Source organism: Nerophis ophidion, linkage group LG19 (assembly GCF_033978795.1).
Source record: "Nerophis ophidion isolate RoL-2023_Sa linkage group LG19, RoL_Noph_v1.0, whole genome shotgun sequence".
NCBI lineage: Eukaryota > Metazoa > Chordata > Actinopteri > Syngnathiformes > Syngnathidae > Nerophis > Nerophis ophidion.
This window is the reverse complement of record NC_084629.1, coordinates 44883336-44906318: the sequence shown is the minus strand read 5'-3', so window position 1 is coordinate 44906318 and position 22983 is coordinate 44883336. Positions and strand designations below refer to the sequence as shown.

Here is a 22983-nt window from a genome sequence, read left to right as displayed (position 1 = left end):
AGTCAAAAAAAACTAACCCCAAATCTAAAAATTGCACTGTAACACCCCGTAGGAAGAAAACACAGACAAAACTGCCTGTAACTTCCAGTAGGAATGTTGTAGCAACATGAAACACAAACCTCTATGTAGGTCTCACTTAGGCCTAGGTTTCATATATTGACAACTCCCAGTCATCAGGGGGTAAATTTGTGTGTGAATGTGGAAATAGTGTCAACAGTAAGTTTGCAATTCCCCCTTCAAAACAAAGGTTTTGTAAAAACACTCACCTTTGCCTCTTTGAGCTGTAATTTGACCCCCTTAAAATGCTTCAAAACTCACCAAACTGGACACACACATCACAACTGGCGGAAATTGCGATCTAATCAAAAAAACCTAACCCCAAATCTAAAAATTGCGCTCTAGCGCCCCGTAGGAAGAAAACACAGACAAAACTGCCTGTAACTTCCAGTAGGAATGTCATAGCAACATGAAACAAAAACCTCTATGTAGGTCTCATTTAGACCTAGATTTCATATGTTGACAACTCCCAGTAAAAATCAACAGGAAGTTTGCAATTCCACCTTCAAAACAAAAGTTTTGTAAAAACACTCACCTTTGCCTCTTTGAGCTGTAATTTGAAGTGAAGTGAATTATATTTATATAGCGCCTTTCTCTAGTGACTCAAAGCGCTTTACATAGTGAAACCCAATATCTAAGTTACATTTAAACCAGTGTGGGTGGCACTGTGAGCAGGTGGGTAAAGTGCCCTGCCCAAGGACACAACGGCAGTGACTAGGATGGCGGAAGCGGGAATCGAACCTGCAACCCTCAAGTTACTGGCACGGCCACTCTACCAACTGAGCTATGCCGCCCCAATTTGACCCCCTTAACATGCTTCAAAACTCACCAAACTGGACACACACATTAAGACTGGCGAAAATTGCGATCTAATCAAAAAAACCTAACCCCAAAACTCAAAATTGCGCTCTAGCGCCCCCTAGGAATAAAACAGACAAAACTGCTCCTAGGAAGAAAACACAGACAAAACTGCCTGTAATTTCCAGTAGGAATGTCATAGAGACATGAAACAAAACCTCTATTTAGGTCTCACTTAGACCTACATTTCAATACATTGACATCCTTCAGCAAAATTCAACAGGAAGTTTGCAATTCCCCCTTCAAAACAAAAGTTTTGTAAAAACCAGTCACCTTTTTTCAAACATTATCTCCTCTGAGCGCGTTTGTCGTGTCGGCTTCAAACTAGCACAGGATAGAGATTGAACCCTTCTGATTAAAATTTGATGAAAGAGTTTTAATTACTGCTGCAGTTTTGATTTTATCAGCCTTCAAAGACCCGCTGGGCTGTAAACCATTTCAAAGATGGCCGCCGTGCGCAGACAGAGTGAGGTAGACGTTTTTTTTTCCGTTTTTTTTCTCCGTACCGTCTGCTGCTGGTGCGCACGCACCAACATTCGTGAGGGAGGGGCTGTGATCGTCTATACCAAGATGGCTGCCAGGTGCTGTAGCTAAGCCGGTATGTTTTAAAGTTGTCGTTTGCCTGCATTTCGTAAAAACAACCGTCCAACATTTTACAACTAATTGTAAACTTATAGGTGCCGACCATCAGGGCCGATTTGCGACGAGAGGGTGTGTCGATGTTAAGATATTACGCCGAGTTGGTAAGTCTGTTTGCTAAAAGTAGCTACTAGCCGTACCCATGTATTTTCAATGGGCGGTTAGCATCGGGTTTTAATCCCGTTTCCTCCTATGTTTCTGTTCCGATTGAATTTCTTTGTATGTCGAGTCTTTATTTTGGGTACTTACATATGGTGCCTGACTGTTGTGGTGTATCTGCACTTTTTATGCTACGGTAAAGACAATGAATGGTCCGGTTTTGATTTTATTAGCCTTCAAAGAACCGCTGCGCTGAAAAACATTACTAAGATGGCCGCCGTGCGCTCACACAGCGAGCTAGAAGGTTTTTTTCTTGTTTTTTTCCTATCGCTCCCAGTATGTAACCGCTTATCTGGGCTTGGGTCGCGGGGGCAGCAGCCAAAGCAGTCCCGTCCATTGCTGCTTCCAGCTTTATATAGTTGAGAGATTGTACAGTATAGTGAAGTGAAGTGAATTATATTTATATAGCGCTTTTCTCTAGTGACTCAAAGCGCTTTACATAGTGAAACCCAATATCTAAGTTACATTTAAACCAGTGTGGGTGGCACTGGGAGCAGGTGGGTAAAGTGTCTTGCCCAAGGACACAACGGCAGTGACTAGGATGGCGGAAGCGGGAATCGAACCTGCAACCCTCAAGTTACTGGCATGGCCACTCTACCAACTGAGCTATGCCGCCCCAATTTGACCAATTTGACCCCCTTAACATGCTTTAAAACTCCCCAAACTGGACACACACACACCAAGACTGGCAAAAATTGCGATCTAATCAAAAAAACCTAACCCCAAAACTCAAAATTGCGCTCTAGCGCCCCCTAGGAATAAAACACAGACAAAACTGCTCCTAGGAAGAAAACACGGACAAAAGTGCCTGTAACTTCCAGTAGGAATGTCGTAGAGACATGAAACAAAACCTCTATGTAGATCTCACTTAGACCTACATTTCAATACATTGACATCCTTCAGCAAAAATCAACAGGAAGTTTGCAATTCCCCCTTCAAAACAAAAGTTTTGTAAAAATCAGTCACCTTTTTTCAAACATTATCTCCTCTGAGCGCGTTTGTCGTGTCTGCTTCAAACTAGCACAGGATAGAGATTGAACCCTTCTGATTAAAATTTTATATAGAACTGGGCAATTATTTTGACTGGGGGGGACAAAATTAGAGAAAAAAAATGTGTCTGGGGGCCAGTTTAACTAATTTTAGGAAAACTAATACAAAACCTCACAATAAAGTCTGATAAAATGCTAAAAATGTTACGACAGACCGCCTTGAAAACGGAATAGAATTTAAATTTTTCTATGAACGATAAAACCTTGAATATTGAGAACATATGAACATCACACCCCCTCTCAATCCACATATTTTACAATCAAGCCAAATGCAACAAAAATTAAACAAACTCAGCGAAATATGAACGTGGGTCATGACGTGGACTTGGTTGTGGTTTGTTTTCCCGAGGTCCAAAGCGACTGGATCGGACACGATGTGAGGGTATTGACATATTTTAATCTTGACTCAAAAAAAAGGAGCAAACAAAAGGCGCTCACAGAGGAGGTACAAAAACTTGGCTATGGAAACTAAAACTTGCACTGAGTCAACAATAACGAAAACACTTAATGTGACAGAGAAAGAGATCATAGGCATGGATAACATGGGTGTGTAGGAGGTGATGTCGCCATGATGACTGCCTGGCAACTACAGGCTTTAATAGTGCTGCGGTGCTTGAAAACAGGTGCGTGACATGACAGGTGAAAACTAATGGTAGTCATGGTGACATAAACAAACAAGAGTGCCCAATGAGTCCAAAACCAAACAGAACGTGACCACAAAACATGACAACGTGAAGGGTAAAAAAACAAAATCTGATATATGTGATAAATCACTAAGCTCTAGAACTTTCTCGTAAAAATCTCCTACCACGTCTGTCCCTGACACCCACATTTCAGGCTCTGGAAACACTCTGTGGAAACGCTCCCCACCCACACTGCTTGGTGCCTCGTCTGACCTGCTGTGACGTAGATTACCATAGTAACTAGTAGGGTTGTACGGTATACAGGTTTTAGTATAGTACCGCGATACTAATGAATCATATTCGGTACCACACTGCCTTTGAAAAGTACCAGTCCGCCACACCCTAAGATTTTTTTGTTAAAATAAAGCAAATAATGCAATTTTTTCTCGTCCCCTTTATTGAGAAAAGTATCAAAAAGTATCAAAATAATATTGGTATCAGGACAACACTAGTCACTAAAATATCATGCAAAAGCGCAGATTCCAACCGTGGAAATATGTTGTATACTGTATTTCCTTGAATTGCCGCCGGGGCGTTAATTAATTTAAAACCTCTTCTCACTCCGGCGTTTACCAAAGGCATGCGGTAAATTTAGGCCTGCGCCTATACATTTGAGTGTGATGTAAGGATACCATCAAGAAAAGCACATTTAATTATTTTATTTATTTATTATGGTCTTACCTTTACTTATAAATGAAGTCCATGCGCAGCTCCTTCTGATCAAAAGCATCGATAACTTGTTTGTAGAAGTCTTCCTTATCTTTCTTCAGTTTTAAAAGTCTCTCTGTCTCGACGGAGATTTTCCTTTATTACCTCCTGCTTCGATTGAAAGTCCAGTTTAGAAAACTGTTTTATTTAAGATATGTAATCCTCCATGTTAAAAGTGCAAGCGAGAGGAAAAAATAAACGCTCACTCTTGCTGCTTGTTGTCACTTCTTCTGCAGCCGAGTAGTCGCAAAAAGGATCACTATCGCCCTCTACCACCAGGAGTCATTTAATGACTCATATTTGACACACGCAGCTACGGTATATCAATAAAACAAAGCTGCTTACTGTTCTTTTTAGCATATTCAATAGCTTGCACCTTAAATCCTACTGAATAGCTCTTAATCTTCTTCCGTTTATGCGATTTCAAATGATTGAAATCAGCCTCCTCCATTTTGAAAATGATGACAGGTGAAGTGTCACTCGTGACGTGACGAGTTTGACCCGGTGGAAATTTTAGGCATATGCTAAATATTTGGCAAAACGAATTTGACCCGGCGGATATTCTAGACAGGCGCTGATAAAAATAATATTTTGTGAAACGCTAAGCATGCGCTAATTATTTTGCGAAACAGGTTTGACCCGGCTGTAATTCTAGCCAGGTGCATACTTTATACCCGGCGGCAATTCAAGACTTATGGTCATTAGAAAACATGACTGCACATCATAATGGCAGCTACACTTTCCATCTTAAAGATCTAAAAAAAAAATATTTAGGAATGTCCGGCGGGCCAGATTGAAAAGCTTAACGGGCCGCATGTGGCCCCCGGGCCTTAATCTGCCCAGGTCTGGTCTAGGCCATTAAAAAGGCACTGGCCGTGAAATGATAGTAGCTCCCATAAAGGGAAGGTGAGACCTCCCTTCACCTTCTACCTTCTACCCTGCCCTGATTTAGCAGCTGCTGAGGTGTGAGACTCGCACAGATCTTAAACGTCCTGCCGCCACCAATGTTGAATAACACTCGTTATGGAGCTCCACCATTAATATGCATGGGAAGGTCCAATAAAAAAAAAGGTTTCACAATTACATTTTTGACAGACTTCCCAAACAGGCTCTGGCTAATGGAGTGTAACGTTATCGTTCAAAATGTCTCCATCGCTTGTCCCTTGGAGGGGTTTTAAGGTTTTTTTTTGTTAAGGGGGTTAGGAGTTTGAGGAGAAAATGAGGTGGCGACTTGTCCAGGGTGTACCCCGCCTTCCGCCCGATTGTAGCTGAGATAGGCGCCAGCGCCCCCCGCGACCCCAAAAGGGAATAAGCGGTAGAAAATGGATGAATGGATATATACATATACATATATATATACATATATATGTATGTATATATACATACATATATATATACATATATATGTATATATACATACATATATATATACATATATATGTATATACATACATATATATATACATATATATGTATATATACATACATACATATATATATATATATATATATATATATATATATATATATATCCATTCATCCATTTTCTACCGCTTATTCCCTTTCGGGGTCGCGGGGGGCGCTGGCGCCTATCTCAGCTACAATCGGGCGGAAGGCGGGGTACACCCTGGACAAGTCGCCACCTCATCGCAGGGCCAACACAGATAGACAGACAACATTCACACTCACATTCACACACTAGGGACCATTTAGTGTTGCCAATCAACCTATCCCCAGGTGCATGTTTTTGGAGGTGGGAGGGGCCTATCCCCAGGTGCATGTTTTTGGAGGTGGGAGGAAGCCAGAGTACCCGGAGGGAACCCACGCCGCATTCACGGGGAGAACATGCAAACTCCACACAGAAAGATCCCAAGCCTGGATTTGAACCCAGAACTGCAGGAACTTCGTATTGTGAGGCAGACGCACTAACCCCTCTTCCACCGTGAAGCCCCATATATATATATGTATATATACATATATATATATATATATATATATATATATATATATATTTGTATGTATATGTATGTATATGTATATATATGTATGTATGTATATATATGTATATACATATATATACTGTATGTATACACACACATATATATATGTATATACATATATATGTGTATATAGACATATGTATACATATATGTATGTGTATATACGTATGTGTATACTCAATATATTTATATATGTATATATCTATATAAGTATATACATGTATATGTGTATATATATGTGTGTATATATGTATATTTGTGTATATATATATGTATATTTATTTGTATATATGTATGTATATGTATGTATATGTATGTATATATATATATATATTTATATATATATATATATATATATATATATATATATATATGTATGTGTATAACATCACTCAAATTAGAGATAAGTTTGAAGCTGATGAAACTGTTCAGAATATTCAGACATGGAAGAAAGAGTACTGGAAACATTTCGACGAAGTCCAAGAAAGTCTGTACAGCTAGCTTGTGGTGAGTTGGGGATTTCAGAAACATCCGTCCATGATGTTTGTAAATACTTTCGCATTTGCAAAATCAAACAATTATAATAAACACCTTGTTTGAAATCATTTAAGCATGTATACATTTTTTGGGACACCCTGTACATAATATATATATTGATATACTCTATATGCAACAATCTCCACAGGAACATTTATTTTCTCTCAATGTGGCCCACGAGTCAAAATAATTGCCCAGGTCTGGCCGCCAGTACAGGAAGAGGCGGCCCTGGTATCCGTGGCCAATCCTGGCAGTCCAGCAGGGCTCAAACCATGACCAGAAATCAATATTGATGGAGAGTTTAGTCGGGCAACGTTAGCCCATGAAGCCTCGGGGCTGCCAACTCATTGTCCTGCAGTTCAGTTCTTAAGGGGTCCGGGAGCCAGGTCTCACACAACGATCACACAGTCCCGATATAGCTGGAGGCATCCACTACACATGCAAACCAAAGGGAGGGTCTACACCAGACCTGGGGGCCACATGCGGCCAGTTAAGCTTTCAAACTGGCCCGCCGGACATTCCCAAATATATTGTTTTTTATCTTTAAGATGGAAAGTGTATCTGCCATTAAGATGTGCAGTCATGTTTTCTAATGACCAGAAGTCTTCAACTATACAACATATTTCAATGGTTGCAATCTGCGCTTTTGCATGATATTTTAGTGACTAGTGTTGTCCTGATACCAATATTATTTTGATACTTTTCAGTACTTTCCGATACTTTTGTAAATAAAGGGGACTAGAAAAAATTGCATTATTGGCTTTATTTTAACAAGAAATATTAGGGTGTGGCGGACTGGTACTTTTCAGAGGCGGTATGGTACCGAATATGATTCATTTGTATCGCGGTACTATACTAATACCCGTATAGCGTACAACCCTACTAGTTACCATGGTAATCTACGTCACAGCAGGTCAGATGAGGCACCAAGCAGTGTGGGTGGGGAGCGTTTCCACAGAGTGTTTCCAGAGCCTGAAATGTGGGTGTCAGGGACAGACGTGGAAGGAGATTTTTACAAGAAAGTTCCAAAGCTTAGTGATTTATCACATATATCAGATTGTAGATTGTTTTTGTTTATATATATATATATATATGTATATACATGTATAAATATATATGTATATACATATATATGTGTGTATATATATATGTATATAGATATACGTTCATATTTCACTGTTTTGTTGCATTTGGTTTGATTGTAAAATATGGTGATTGAGAGGGGGTGTGATGTTCATATGTTCTCAATATTCTGAGTTTTATCGTTCATAGAAAAAAAAAATCCATTCCAGTTTTAAGGCGGTCTGTCATAACATTTTTAGCATTCAATCAGACTTTATTGTGAGGTTTTGTATTAGTTTTCCTAAAAATAGATATACCGGCCCCCAGACACATTTTTTTTCTCCAAATATGGCCCCCGAGTCAAAATAATTGCCCAGAATCTTGCTGTTTTAATGGGGGTTTTTTTGTTAGTTTTTTGATGTTTTATTGTCTTACTGTATATGGACAGAACAGGACCAAAGTACCAAATCTTGCTGTTTTAATGTTTTTTTTCTTTGGTTTTTTTTTTTATATTTTGGTGTCTTACTGTATTTGGAAAACAGTACCAAATCTTGCTGTTTTAATGTTTTTTTTTTTTGTTTTTTTATGTTTTAGTGTCTTACTTCATATTTTCTGTGTTTGTTGCATTTTTATTGCATTTGGCTTAATTGTAAAATAAGTCGATTGAGAGGGGTGTGATGTTCATATGTTCTCAATATTCAACGTTTTATCGTTTTAAAAAAAAAAAGATAAAATTCCATTCCGTTTTTAAGGCGGTCTGTCATACCATTTTTAGCATTCAATCAGACTTTATTGTGAGGTTTTGTATTAGTTTTCCTAAAAATAGATAAACCGGCCCCCAGACACATTTTGTTCTAAAATTTTGGCACTCTAGTCAAAATAATTGTTTTTGTTTTGTTAGTTTTTTTTTGATGATTTAGTGTCTTACTGTATATGGAAAAACAGTTACAAAGTACCAAATCTTGCTGTTTTAATGTTTTTTTTGATGATTTAGTGTCTTACTGTATATGGAAAACAGTTACAAAGTAGCAAATCTTGCTGTTTTAATGTTTTTTTTTGTTAGTTTTTTAATTTTTAGTCTCTTATTTCATATTTTTCTGTGTTTGTGGCATTTTCTTTGCATTTGATTTGATTGTAAAATATGTGGATTGAGAGGGGGTGTGATGTTCATATGTTCTCAATATTCAAGGTTTTATCATTTATAGAAAAAGATAAAATTCCATTCTGTTTTTAAGGCGGTCTCTCATAACAGTTTTAGCATTCAATCAGACTAAGGTTTTGGGTTTTGTATTAGTTTTCCTAAAAATAGATATACCGGCACCCAGACACATTTTTTTCTCCAAATATGGCCCCCGAGTCAAAATAATTGCCCAGAATCTTGCTGTTTTATTGGGGGGGGGGTTGTTAGTTTTTTTTATGTTTTAATGTCTTACTGTATATGGACAGAACAGGACCAAAGTACCAAATCTTGCTGTTTTAATGTTGTTTTTTTCTTAGTTTTTTAAAAATATTTTAGTGTCTTACTGTATATGGAAAACAGTACCAAATCTTGCTGTTTTAATGTTTGTTTGTTTTTGTTTTTTTTTATGTTTTAGTGTCTTACTTCATATTTTTCTGTGTTTGTTGCATTTTGTAGCATTTGGCTTAATTGTAAAATATGTCGATTGAGAGGGGGTGTGATGTTCATATGTTCTCAATATTAAACGTTTTATCGTTTTTAGAAAAAGATAAAATTCCATTCTGTTTTTAAGGCTGTCTCTCATAACAGTTTTAGCATTCAATCAGACTAAGGTTTTGTATTAGTTTTCCTAAAAATAGATATACTGGCACCCAGACACATTTTTTTCTCCAAATATGGCCCCCAAGTCAAAATAATTGCCCAGAATCTTGCTGTTTTATTGGGGGGGGGGTTGTTAGTTTTTTTTATGTTTTAATGTCTTACTGTATATGGACAGAACAGGACCAAAGTACCAAATCTTGCTGTTTTAATGTTTTTTTCTTAGTTTTTTAAAAATATTTTAGTGTCTTACTGTATATGGAAAACAGTACCAAATCTTGCTGTTTTAATGTTTGTTTTTTTTTGTTTTTTTTTATGTTTTAGTGTCTTACTTCATATTTTTCTGTGTTTGTTGCATTTTGTAGCATTTGGCTTAATTGTAAAATATGTCGATTGAGAGGGGGTGTGATGTTCATATGTTCTCAATATTAAACGTTTTATCGTTTTTAGAAAAAGATACAATTCTGTTCCGTTTTTAGGGCTGTCTGTCATAACATTTTTAGCATTCAATCAGACTTTATTGTGAGGTTTTGTATTAGTTTTCCTAAAAATAGATATACCGGCACCCAGACACATTTTTTTTCTCCAAATATGGCCACCGAGTCAAAATAATTGCCCAGAATCTTGCTGTTTTAATGTTTTGTTTAGTTTTTTCAGTTTTTTGATGTGTTAGTGTCTTACTGTATATGGAAAAACAGTACCAAAGTACCAAATCTTGCTGTTTTAATGTTTTTTTTTTCTTAGTTTTTTTTATCTTTTAGTGTCTTACTGTATATGGAAAGAGTACCAAATCTTGCTGTTTTAATGTTTTTTTTGTTAGTTTTAAAAAAGAAAATGTTTTAGTGTCTTACTGTATATGGAAAAACAGTACCAAAGTACCAAATCTTGCTGTTTTAATGTTTTTTTTACGTTTTAGTGTCTTATTGTATATGGAAAACCGTAACAAAGTACCAAATCTTGCTGTTTTAATGTTTTGTTTGTGTTAGTTTTTTCATGTTTAGTGTCTTACTTCATATTTTTCTGTGTTTGTTGCATTTTTTTTTGCATTTGGCTTGATTGTAAAATATGTCGATTGAGAGGGGGTGTGATGTTCATATGTTCTCAATATTCAAAGTTGTATCGTTCATAGAAAAAAGTAAAATTCCATTCCTTTTTTAAGGTGGTGTGTCATAACATTTTTAGCATTCAATCAGACTTTATTGTGAGGTTTTGTATTGGTTTTCCTAAAAATAGATAAACCGGCCCCAGACACATTTTTTTCTCTAAATTTGCCCCCCCGAGTCAAAATAATTAAGCAGAATCTGGCTGTTTTAATGTTTTTTGATATTTTAGTGTCATACTGTATATGGAAAACAGTAACAAAGTACCAAATCTTGCTGTTTTAATGTATTTTTTGTGTTAGTTTTTTTTATGTTTTAGTGTCTTCATATTTTTCTGTTTGTTACATTTTTTTTTGCATTTGGCTTGATTGTAAAATATGTTGATCGAGAGGGGGTGTGATGTTCATATGTTCTCGATATTCAACGTTTTATTGTTTATAGAAAAAGATAAAATTCCATTCTGTTTTTAAGGCTGTCTGTCATAACATTTTTAGCATTCTGTCAGACTTTATTGTGAGGTTTTGTATTAGTTTTCCTAAAAATAGATAAACCGACCCCCAGACACATTTTTTGTCTCTAAATTTGGTCAAAAAATTTGCCCAGAACTGGTCTAGACCACTCCTCCCAATAGGCGAGTCGGAGCTTTTTGCCCCGTCACTCAACACACACACCTGAAAAGACACAAACAGGACAGTCTTTACTCTCTGGAGAAGGTTGTCTCTTACGGTTGTGCGCCGCAGCTTCTTGGACAACGGAGGAGTTATGAAGCTCATTTTCAGATAAGGTCATCCGTGACAACAAACAGCTGAGAAATCCATTTTTATTGCAGTCTGTCAGTTAAAATGTTACTGATTTTAACAACGTGATGAAAAAAACGTTTGTCCTCCTAATATTATTTCCAGAACAACATGAAATGACGAGGTTGTTTATGTTCAGAGACGTCTTATATTTTGGTTAATACGGTGTATCGCTCTCTTCTTGAGCCCGTTAAGAATCCTGCATGTTTATCGGCGTTTTCGGATACTTTATTTTGAAACATTTCTTGACATTGTCACTGCCCTTTCTGTCCTGTAGGTGTCACTTCCGCTTCCCTTTTCCATCCATACATCCATTTTCTACCGCTTATTCCCTTTGGGGTCGCGGCGGGCGCTGGTGCCTAGCTCAGCTACAATCGGGCGGAAGGCGGTGTACACCCTGGACAAGTCGCCACCTCATCGCAGGTAACTTGTTTCTCTGCTACGTCTAGTCTTTGAGGATGTTGATGATTATATAAAACCCATTTAGTTTGTCAAAGAGCTACGAGCTAACATCTCCCTGCTAAGGATGGCAATGTCCATTTCTCAGATGATACAGTTGTTGATTACTGAAGTGCTGATATCAACCAAACCTCCATATCCCACCAGCCGGATTGTAAATAATGTAAACAATTCAATGTATCATCATGCTGATACTGCATGCACTATATTGCCAAAAGTATTTGGCCACCTGCCTTCACTCACATCTGAACTCCCATGGAATCGTCCAAAATATTCTAGTATCCTGGTACTAAGGGGCCAAGCCCAACTCCTGAAAGAACAACCCCACACCATAATTCCTCCTCCACCAAACTTCACACTCGGAACAATGCAGTCCAAAATGTAGCGTTCTCCAAACCCAGACTGGTCCGTCAGATTCCCAGATGGAAAAGCGTGACTCATCAGTCCAGAGAAGAGGTCTCCACTGCTCTAGAGTCCAGTGGCGACATGGTTTACTTCAGGGGTCGGGGAACCAAATATTTCAAAATGTATTTCCGTAAGAGCCATATAATATTTTTTTTTAACACTAAACACAACTCAACGCGTGCATTTTTAAGTAAAACCAACATTTCTAGAGTATAACAGGTCCCTTAGTCTTTGTAATAACATTGTTATTCTGAAGCTAACTGTGGAGGGGGGCGTGGCCCGCGGGCCTGCAGCGAACTACGGTCTGCCAGGACCGGCCTCGAAATCAGCGAGAGCTGCGTAGATGGCCCACCTGAGCCTTGTCTAATCACCTGTCGCTCTGTTATAAGCAGCAGCCAGGAGGAGAGACGGGGTTGGGGCTGGAGCTGGAGCCAGAGTGCGAGCGAGAACGAAAGAGAAAAATACAATTGCTGGAAAGCAACTGAGAGACTTATTGAAAAATAAAACAATAGTGTAACCCTGAAACGGGCTCTCATGTCAGTGCTTGGTGGTCTGAACTGAAGAACCCCCAGGAGGACTAGCCCCACACTAACGTTTAATAAATAAATAACTTCTTAACGCAACTTATTGAACAGGTGCGGTAGTAAACGTTTGGATGGACTATGTTTTATGTTTTGAACATTATTTTTAACACTTATTGCAAGCGGAATTATTCATTGCTTATCGTGTTAAGCAATGTCTGCTCAGATTTATCCGTGAGCCAGATGCAGTCATCAAAAGATCCACATCTGGCTCGCGAGCCATAGGTTCCCTACCCCTGCTTTACACCACTGCATCCCACGCTTTGCATTGGACTTGGTAATGTATGGCTTAGATGCAGCTGCCCGGCCATGGAAGCCCATTCCATGAAGATCTCTGCGTACTGTACGTGGGCTAATTGGAAGGTCACGTTGAGTTTGGAGCTCTGTAGCAACCGACTGTGCAGAAAGTCTTTTCACTATGCGCTTTCAGCATCCGCTGACCCCTCTCTGTCAGTTTACATGGACTACCACTTGGTGGCTGAGTTGCTGTTGTTCCCAAAATCTTCACTTTTCTTATAATAAAGTTGAATTTGACTGGATTTGTTTCACAGGTGGCATGCTATGATGATTCCACGCTGGAAATCACTGAGAGCGGCCCATTCTTTCACAAATGTTTGTAGAAACAGTCTCCATGCTTAAGTGCTTGATTTTATACACCGGGCCAGGTGATTAGGACACCTGATTCTCATCATTTGGATGGCTGGCCAAATACTGTTGGCAATATAGTGTATTTGTACCAGGAATTGATTGACGTGGACCCCGACTCAAACAAGTTGATTTAGTGGTCAATTGTACCTGGGGATAGGTTGATTGGCAACACTAAATTGGCCCTAGTGTGTGAATGTGAGTGTGAATGTTGTCTGTCTATCTGTGTTGGCCCTGCGATGAGGTGGCGACTTGTCCAGGGTGTACCCCGCCTTCCGCCCGATTGTAGCTGAGATAGGCGCCAGCGCCCCCCGCGACCCCGAAAGGGAATAAGCGGTAGAAAATGGATGGATGGATGTACGGAATATGTACTGAAATGTGCAATCTAATAATAAAAGTATCAATCAATCAATTGCTGCTGCTAATGTGGCTAACTCACATGCTATTGTGAAAATGCAATATATTATGTCTCTAGTCTCTAGAACTTTACTTTGAAAATATCTATAGGCATAATATGCATATTGTTGTTTAGTTTGATGACATAAATATTGATGGTCGTTTGCTTGCGGTTTACAGATATTAACCGAACTTAACCTAAACCAGGCCCGGGCCAAATTTACAGAATAAAATGTGTCTGGGGGCCGGTTTATTTATTTTTAGGAAAACTAATATAAAACATCACAATAAAGTCTGATTGAATGCTAAAAATGTAACAAAGATTTAGTACTTTGTTACTGTTTTCCATATACAGTAAGACACTAAAACATCAGAAAAACATTAAAACGGCGAGATTTGGTACTTTGGTACTGTTTTTACATATACAGTAAGACACTAAAACGTTAAAAAAAAAACTAACAAAAAAAACATTAAAACAGCAAGATTTGGTACTGTTTTCCTTATACAGTAAGACACTAAAATATTTTAAAAAACAAAGAAAAAAAACATTAAAACAGCAAGATTTGGTACTTTGGTCCCGTTCTGTCCATATACAGTAAGACACTAAAACATAAAAAAAAACTAAGAAAAAAAAAAATTAAAACAGCAAGATTTGCTACTTTGTAACTGTTTTCCATATACAGTAAGACACTAAATCATCAAAAAAACTTTAAAACAGCAAGATTTGGTACGTTGGTACTGTTTTTCCATATACAGTAAGACACTAAAACATAAAAAAAAACTAAGAAAAAAAAAATTAAAACAGCAAGATTTGGTACTTTGGTCCTGCTCTGTCCATATACAGTAAGACACTAAAACATAAAAAAATAACAAAAAAAACCCCATTAAAACAGCAAGATTCTGGGCAATTATTTTGACTCGGGGACCATATTTGGAGAAAAAAAATGTGTCTGGGGGCCGTTATATCTATTTTTAGGAAAACTAATAAAAAACCTCACAATAAAGTCTGATTGAATGCTAAAAATTTTATGACAGACAGCCTTAAAAACTGAATGGAATTTTATGTTTTTGTATGAACGATAAAACGTTGAATATTGATAACATATGAACATCACACCCCCTCTCAATCCACATATTTTACAATCAAACCAAATGCAAAAAAAATGCAACAAAACACGGAAAAATATGAAGTAAGACACTAAAAAATTAAAAAACTAACAAAAAAAACATTAAAACAGCGAGATTTGCTACTTTGTAACTGTTTTCCATATACAGTAAGACACTAAATCATCAAAAAACATTAAAACAGCAAGATTTGGTACTTTGGTACTGTTTTTCCATATACAATAAGACACTAAAACATTAAAAAAAAAAAAAGAAATAAAAAAACATTAAAACAGCAAGATTTGGTACTTTGGTCCTGTTCTGTCCATATACAGTGAGACACTAAAACATAAAAAAAACTAACAACAAAAAAAAACCCAATAAAACAGCAAGATTCTGGGCAATTATTTTGACTCGGGGGCCATGTTTGGAGAAAAAAAAAGTGTCTGGGCCCAGTATATCTTTTTTTTAGAAAAACTAATAAAAAACCTCACAATAAAGTCTGATTGAATGCTAAAAATGTTATGACAGACAGCCTTAAAAACTGAATGGAATTTTATGTTTTTCTATGAACGATAAAACGTTGAATATTGAGAACATATGAACATCACACCCCCTCTCAATCGACATATTTTACAATCAAACCAAATGCAAAAAAAAATGCAACAAACACAGAAAAATATGAAGTAAGACACTAAAAATTAAAAAACTAACAAAAAAAAACATTAAAACAGCAAGATTTGCTACTTTGTAACTGTTTTCCATATACAGTAAGACACTAAATCATCAAAAAAACATTAAAACAGCAAGATTTGGTACGTTGGTACTGTTTTTCCATATACAGTAAGACACTAAAACATAAAAAAAAACTAAGAAAAAAAAATTAAAACAGCAAGATTTGGTACTTTGGTCCTGTTCTGTCCATATACAGTAAGACACTAAAACATAAAAAAAAAAAAAAATAACAAAAAAAAACCCCCATTAAAACAGCAAGATTCTGGGCAATTATTTTGACTCGGGGACCATATTTGGAGAAAAAAAATGTGTCTGGGGGCCGGTATATCTATTTTTAGGAAAACTAATAAAAAACCTCACAATAAAGTCTGATTGAATGCTAAAACTGTTATGACAGACAGCCTTAAAAACTGAATGGAATTTTATGTTTTTGTATGAACGATAAAACGTTGAATATTGATAACATATGAACATCACACCCCCTCTCAATCCACATATTTTACAATCAAACCAAATGCAAAAAAAATGCAACAAAACACGGAAAAATATGAAGTAAGACACTAAAAATTAAAAAACAAACAAAAAAAAACATTAAAACAAAACGTTGAATATCGAGAACATATGAAGGTCACACCCGCTGGGGCGGCATAGCTCGGTTGGTAGAGTGGCCGTGCCAGCAACTTGTGGGTTGCAGGTTCGATTCCCGCTTCCGCCATCCTAGTCACTGCCGTTGTGTCCTTGGGCAAGACACTTTACCCACCTGCTCCCAGTGCCACCCACACTGCTTTAAATGTAACTTAGATATTGGGTTTCACTATGTAAAGCGCTTTGAGTCACTAGAGAAAAGCGCTATATAAATATAATTCACTTCACTTCACTCTCAATCGACATATTTTACAATCAAACCAAATGCAAAGAAAATGCCACAAACACAGAAAAATATGAAGTAAGACACTAAAAATTAAAAAACTGACAAAAAAAACCCCATTAAAACAGCAAGATTTGCTACTTTGTAATTGTTTTCCATATACAGTAACACAGGAAATCATCAAAAAAACATTAAAACATCAAGATTTGGTACTTTGGTCCTGCTCTGTCCATATACAGTAAGACACTAAAACATAAAAAAAAATAACAAAAAAAAACCCCATTAAAACAGCAAGATTCTGGGCAATAAAACATAAAAAAAACTAAGAGAAAAAAAAACATTAAAACAGCAAGATTTGGTATATTGGTCCTGTTTTTCCATATACAATAAGACACTAAAACATAAAAACAAACTAAGAAATAAAAAAACATTAAAACATTAAGATTTGCTACTTTGTAACTGTTTTCCATATACAGTAAGACACTAAATCATCAAAAAAACATTAAAACAGCAAGATTTGGTACTTTGGTACTGTTTTTCCATATACAGTAAGACACTAAAACATAAAAAAAAACTAAGAAAAAAAAATTAAAACAGCAAGATTTGGTACTTTGGTCCTGTTCTGTCCATATACAGTAAGACACTAAAACATAAAAAAAAAAAAACTAACCAAAAAAAACCCCCATTAAAACAGCAAGATTTTGGGCAAATATTTTTGACTCGGCGGCCATATTTGGAGAAAAAAAATGTGTCTGGGGGCCGGTATATCTATTTTTAGGAAAACTCAGTATTTTTCTTCCTCCAAACACGAGGAGTTGAGTTTATACCAAAATGGATACATGGATGATACAGCAGAGGATTGGGAGAATGTCATGTGGTCAGAAAATAGAACTCTTTGGTATAAACTCAACTCGTCGTGTTTGGAGGAAGAAGAATACTGAGTTGCATCCCAAGAACACCATACCTACTGTGAAGCATGGGGGTGGAAACATCATGCTTTGGGGCTGTTTTTCTGCTAAGGGGACAGGACGATTGATCCGTGTTAAGGAAAGAATGAATGGGGCCATGTATCGTGAGATTTGGAGCCAAAACCTCCTTCCATCAGTGAGAGCTTTGAATGGTTGACCAAATACTTATTTTCCACCATCATTTACAAATAAATTCTTTAAAATTCCTGCATTTTTTTTTCCACATTCTGTCTCTCACAGTTGAAGTGTACCTATGATGAAAATTACAGACCTCTGTCATCATTTTAAGTGGGAGAACTTGCACAATCACTGGCTGACTAAATACTTTTTTGCCCCACTGTATGTCCCCTCTAACACTTTTCAACAAGAAACTTGCGGGAAATTTTAAAATTGCAATTTAGTAAACTAAAGCGGCCGTATTGTCATGTGTTGCAATGTTAATATTTCATCATTGATATATAAACTATCAGACTGCGTGGTCGCTAGTAGTGGCTTTCAGTAGGACTTTAAGACAAAATGAATGCGATCATACAAAGTACGTTTTCATGGAGGATAGCTATTGCTGCTTCAGATACGAATACAGAACGGTCATATACACTCACAATACTTGATTTATTTTTGCTAAAAGCAAATAGGACCAAAAAGTATTTAATAACAACTTTATCAAATAGTTTTTGGACCCATTTATCATATCATAATATCATTATGATAATGTTTTTTATGAAAGCGAATAACTCCCTTTTTTTCCCCCCTGTAACTCTAATATGCGACCTAAATCAACAATGACTCGAGCTGCACATATTATTTTAAGTATAAAAAAAAAAAAGTATGTATGCCTCACCTGGTGTTTATTCACCGCAAGTCACTGATTCACACTCACATTATAATTTACCCTGGTCTGAAATGTTGTCTGTCTATCTGTGTTGGCCCTGCGATGAGGTGGCGACTTGTCCAGGGTGTACCCCGCCTTCCGCTCGATTGTAGCTGAGATAGGCACCAGCGCCCCCCGCCACCCCGAAAGGGAATAAGCGGTAGAAATGGATGGATGGATGAAATAGAGTATAGATCCAGCAGAAAATAGATGTTTTAAACATACAAACCCTGTTTCCATATGAGTTGGGAAATTGTGTTAGATGTAAATATAAACAGAATACAATGATTTGCAAATCCTTTTCAACCCATATTCAGTTGAATATGCTACAAAGACAACATATTTGATGTTCAAACTGATAAAAAAAAATTTTTGTGTGCAAATAATCATTAACTTTAGAATTTGATGCCAGCAACACGTGACAAAGAAGTTGGGAAAGGTGGCAATAAATACTGATAAAGTTGAGGAATGCTCATCCAACACTTATGTGGAACATCCCACAGGTGTGCGGGCTAATTGGGAACAGGTGGGTGCCATGATTGTGTATAAAAGCAGCTTCCATGAAATACAAAATAATTCACAAATAAGGATGGGGCGAGGGTCACCAATTTGTAAGCAAATTGTCGAGCAGTTTTAGAACAACATTTCTCAACGAGCTTTTGCAAGGAATTTAGGGATTTTACCATCTACGGTCCGTAAAATCATCAAAAAGTTCAGGGAATCTGGAGAAATCACCGCACGTAAGCGATGATATTGCAGACTTTTGATCCCTCCGGCGGTACTGCACCAAAAAACCGAGATCAGTGTGTAAAGAATATCACCACATGGGCTCAGGAACACTTCATAAAACCACTGTCACTAAATACAGTTGGTCGCTACATCTGTAAGTGCAAGTTAAAGCTCTACAATGCAAAGCGAAAGCCATTTATCAACAACATCCAGAAACACCACCGGCTTGGCTGGGCCCGAGATCATCTAAGATGGACTGATGCAAAGTGGAAATGTGTTCTGTGGTCTGACGAGTCCACATTTAAAATTATATTTGGAAACAGAAGACGTGGTGTCCTCCAGAACAAAGAGGAAAACAACCATTTGGATTGTTATAGGCGCAAAGTTCAAAAGCCAGCATCTGTGATGGTATGGGGGTGCATTAGTGCCCAAGGCATGGGTAACTTACACATCTGTGAAGGCACCATTAAAGCTGAAAGGTACATAGAGCGTTTGGAGCAACATATGTTGTCATCCAAGCAATATTATCTTGGACGCCCCCGCTTATTTCAGCAAGACAAGTGTTACAACAGCGTGGCTTCGTAGTAAAAGAGTGCAGGTACTTTTCTGGCCCGCCTGCAGTCCAGACCTGTCTCCCATGGAAAATGTGTGGCGCATTATGAAGCGTAAAGTACGATAGCGGAGACCCCGGACTGTTGAACGACTGAAGCTCTACATAAAACAAGAATGGGAAAGAATTCCACTTTCAACGCTTCAACAATTAGTTTCCTCAGTTCCCAAACGTTTATTGAGTGTTGTTAAAAGAAAAGGTGATGTAACACAGTGGTGAACATGCCCTTTCCCAACTACTTTGGCACGTGTTGCAGCCATGAAATTATAAGTAATTTTTTTGCATTAAAAAAATAAAGTTTATGAGTTTGAACATCAAATATGTTGTCTTTGTAGTGCATTCATGGGTTGAAAATGATTTGCAAATCATTGTATTCTGTTTATATTGACATCTAACACAATTTCCCAACTCATATGGAAACGGGGTTTGTAGAAGCAGTCGGTTAAATTTGTGAAAAAAAAAACCTGAGACTTCCCGCGGGTCGGATTTTGGAGACCCCTGCGGACTACACTGTTATTCACTTCCACACGGGATAGTTTTGGGCGTTGCACTCACATGCTCGGGTCCCTGGAAGCAGATCCTGCAGACGGGCGTCCTGAAGCCGCTCCCGGTGAAGCTGGTGAGGGAGAACCTCTCCTCCAGTTTGCCCTTCGAGCAGTCATCGGAGGAGCTGCCGCAGCCGCGCAGCGCCGCCGACAGCTCCGCCGCGTCCACCCAGCCCGGCACCGCGCTTGTGGCGGTCGCCCCGGGTGTGGTTCCTCGCTCGCCGTGTTCGGCTTGGCCGCTCATGGGGGTGAGCGGAGGCGGCGGCGGGCCGAGCAGCAGCAGCCTCAGGTCACCGAGCAGGACGCAGCAGCGGCTCTTCAGCATGCTCCGGCCGCCCAGTCACAGCCGCACCGCGCGTCCCCGCATGTGCGTTGCGGCCGACGGGGTGTTGACGACGGCGTCTTTTACCGTCCTGCGGAGAGAAAGTCAATCCGAAAGGCGGACGGAGCCCGTGGATGTAAACAAGTGTCCGAAGCCATTAAGTTGAGTGAATGGAGGGAGCTGGGAAACGGAAAGTCAGATCTTAGATTGATGTGCATTTTAGTCATAAGGATGATTTCCTTCCACGCACAAATATTCCTATTAACTGGCATATTTCTTACCTGATTTCTGCACGATTCCTTATTTTAGCCACCGCCCCTCTCTCACTTTCTCTCTCTCCCTCCACCCCTCTCTCTCTCTATCTCTCTCTCTACATCCCTCCAGCAGACATGTTAGAAGGTGGAGATCCTGCTTGGTAGAATCCAGCAAGACTGTCGGACAGTCCTGCTGCTGTGGGTCGAAAGCATCCGGGTTGTGCTGTGCTGTGCGCCCATTGGCTGATGCCGCATGCATGCAGCATCAGCACCATGATGATGATGATGATAATCAGGGGCGGTTCTAAGCATGCTTATATGAGGGGGCAGTCAGAAATGTGAAGGGGGCATCATCCATCCATCCATCCATCCATTTTCTACCGCTTATTCCCTTTCGGGGTGGCGGGGGGCGCTGGCGCCTATCTCAGCTACAATCGGGCGGAAGGCGGGGTACACCCTGGACAAGTCGCCACCTCATCGCAGGGCCAACACAGATAGACAGACAACATTCACACTCACATTCACACACTAGGGCGAATCTAGTGTTGCCAATCAACCTATCCCCAGGTGCATGTCTTTGGAAGTGGGAGGAAGCCGGAGTACCCGGAGGGAACCCACGCAGTCACGGGGAGAACATGCAAACTCCACACAGCACTTTTTTTTTCTGTGCTTATAGTAACGATGCTTTCTTCATTGAAATCAATCAATCAATCAATCAACCAATGTTTACTTATATAGCCCTAAATCACTAGTGTCTCAAAGGGCTGCACAAACCACTACGACATCCTCGGTAGGCCCACATAAGGGCAAGGAAAACTCACACCCAGTGGGACGTCGGTGACAATGATGACTATGAGAACCTTGGAGAGGAGGAAAGCAATGGATGTCGAGCGGGTCTAACATGATACTGTGAAAGTTCAATCCGTAATGGATCCAACGCAGTCGCGAGAGTCCAGTCCGAAGCGGATCCAACACAGCAGCGAGAGTCCCGTTCACAGCGGAGCTAGCAGGAAACCATCCCAAGGGGAGGCGGATCAGCAGCCCAGAGATGTCCCCAGCCGATACACAGGCGAGCAGTACATGGCCACCGGATCGGACCGGACCCCCTCCACAAGGGAGAGTGGGACATAGAAGAAAAAGAAAAGAAGCGGCAGATCAACTGGTCTAAAAAGGGAGTCTATTTAAAGTATACAAATGAGTTTTAAGGTGAGACTTAAATGCTTCTACTGAGGTGGCATCTCGAACTGTTACCGGGAGGGCATTCCAGAGTACTGGAGCCCGAACGGGAAACGCTCTATAGCCCGGGTCTTTAGCTATGTGTCCAACCCCAACCTGGAGTAGTGGATTGCACTTTGTCAGGCCTCTACCTTCAGACCTGACCAACTTGGGTGTGCCACCTGAAGACTAAGCTCCTGCTGGTATAGCTCTTACGGTCACTGAGGCACGCAAACCCGCTGACCACAATAAGGTGGCAATCCCTCAGGGGGGGAAACTGAAAAATAAAAATAAATGAATAAAATAGAATAAAACATCCTTCATCCAGGTTTTATCAACCAACAACATCAATCAATGTTTATTTATATAGCCCCAAATCACAAATGTCTCAAAGGACTGCACAAATCATTACGACTACAACATCCTCGGAAGAACCCACAAAAGGGCAAGGAAAACTCACACCCAGTGGGCAGGGAGAATTCACATCCAGTGGGACGCCAGTGACAATGCTGACTATGAGAAACCTTGGAGAGGACCTCAGATGTGGGCAACCCCCCCCCCCCTCTAGGGGACCGAAAGCAATGGATGTCGAGCGGGTCTAACATGATACTGTGAAAGTTCAATCCATAGTGGCTCCAACACAGCCGCGAGAGTTCAGTTCAAAGCGGATCCAAGACAGCAGCGAGAGTCCCGTCCGCAGGAAACCATCCCAAGCGGAGGCAGATCAGCAGCGTAGAGATGTCCCCAACCGATACACAGGCGAGCAGTCCATCCTGGGTCTCGACTCTGGACAGCCAGTACTTCATCCATGGTCATCGGACCGGACCCCCTCCACAAGGGACGTCTCGCC

General features: G+C 39.2%; 1 protein-coding gene across 1 annotated transcript in view; it reads right to left on the bottom strand.

Moving 5' to 3' along the window:
* Positions 1 to 21417, bottom strand: part of marchf4b (membrane associated ring-CH-type finger 4b) — a 62934-nt gene extending 41517 nt beyond the window's left edge. Inside the window, exons 1-2 of the mRNA XM_061878883.1 lie at positions 20946 to 21417; positions 20353 to 20844 (exon numbers count right to left, since the gene is read on the bottom strand). Of these exons, the coding sequence (XP_061734867.1) occupies positions 20353 to 20667 (315 nt within the window). The 5' untranslated portion in view covers positions 20668 to 20844; positions 20946 to 21417. The remainder of the gene's footprint in view (positions 1 to 20352; positions 20845 to 20945) is intronic.
* Positions 21418 to 22983: the final 1566 nt, after the last annotated feature.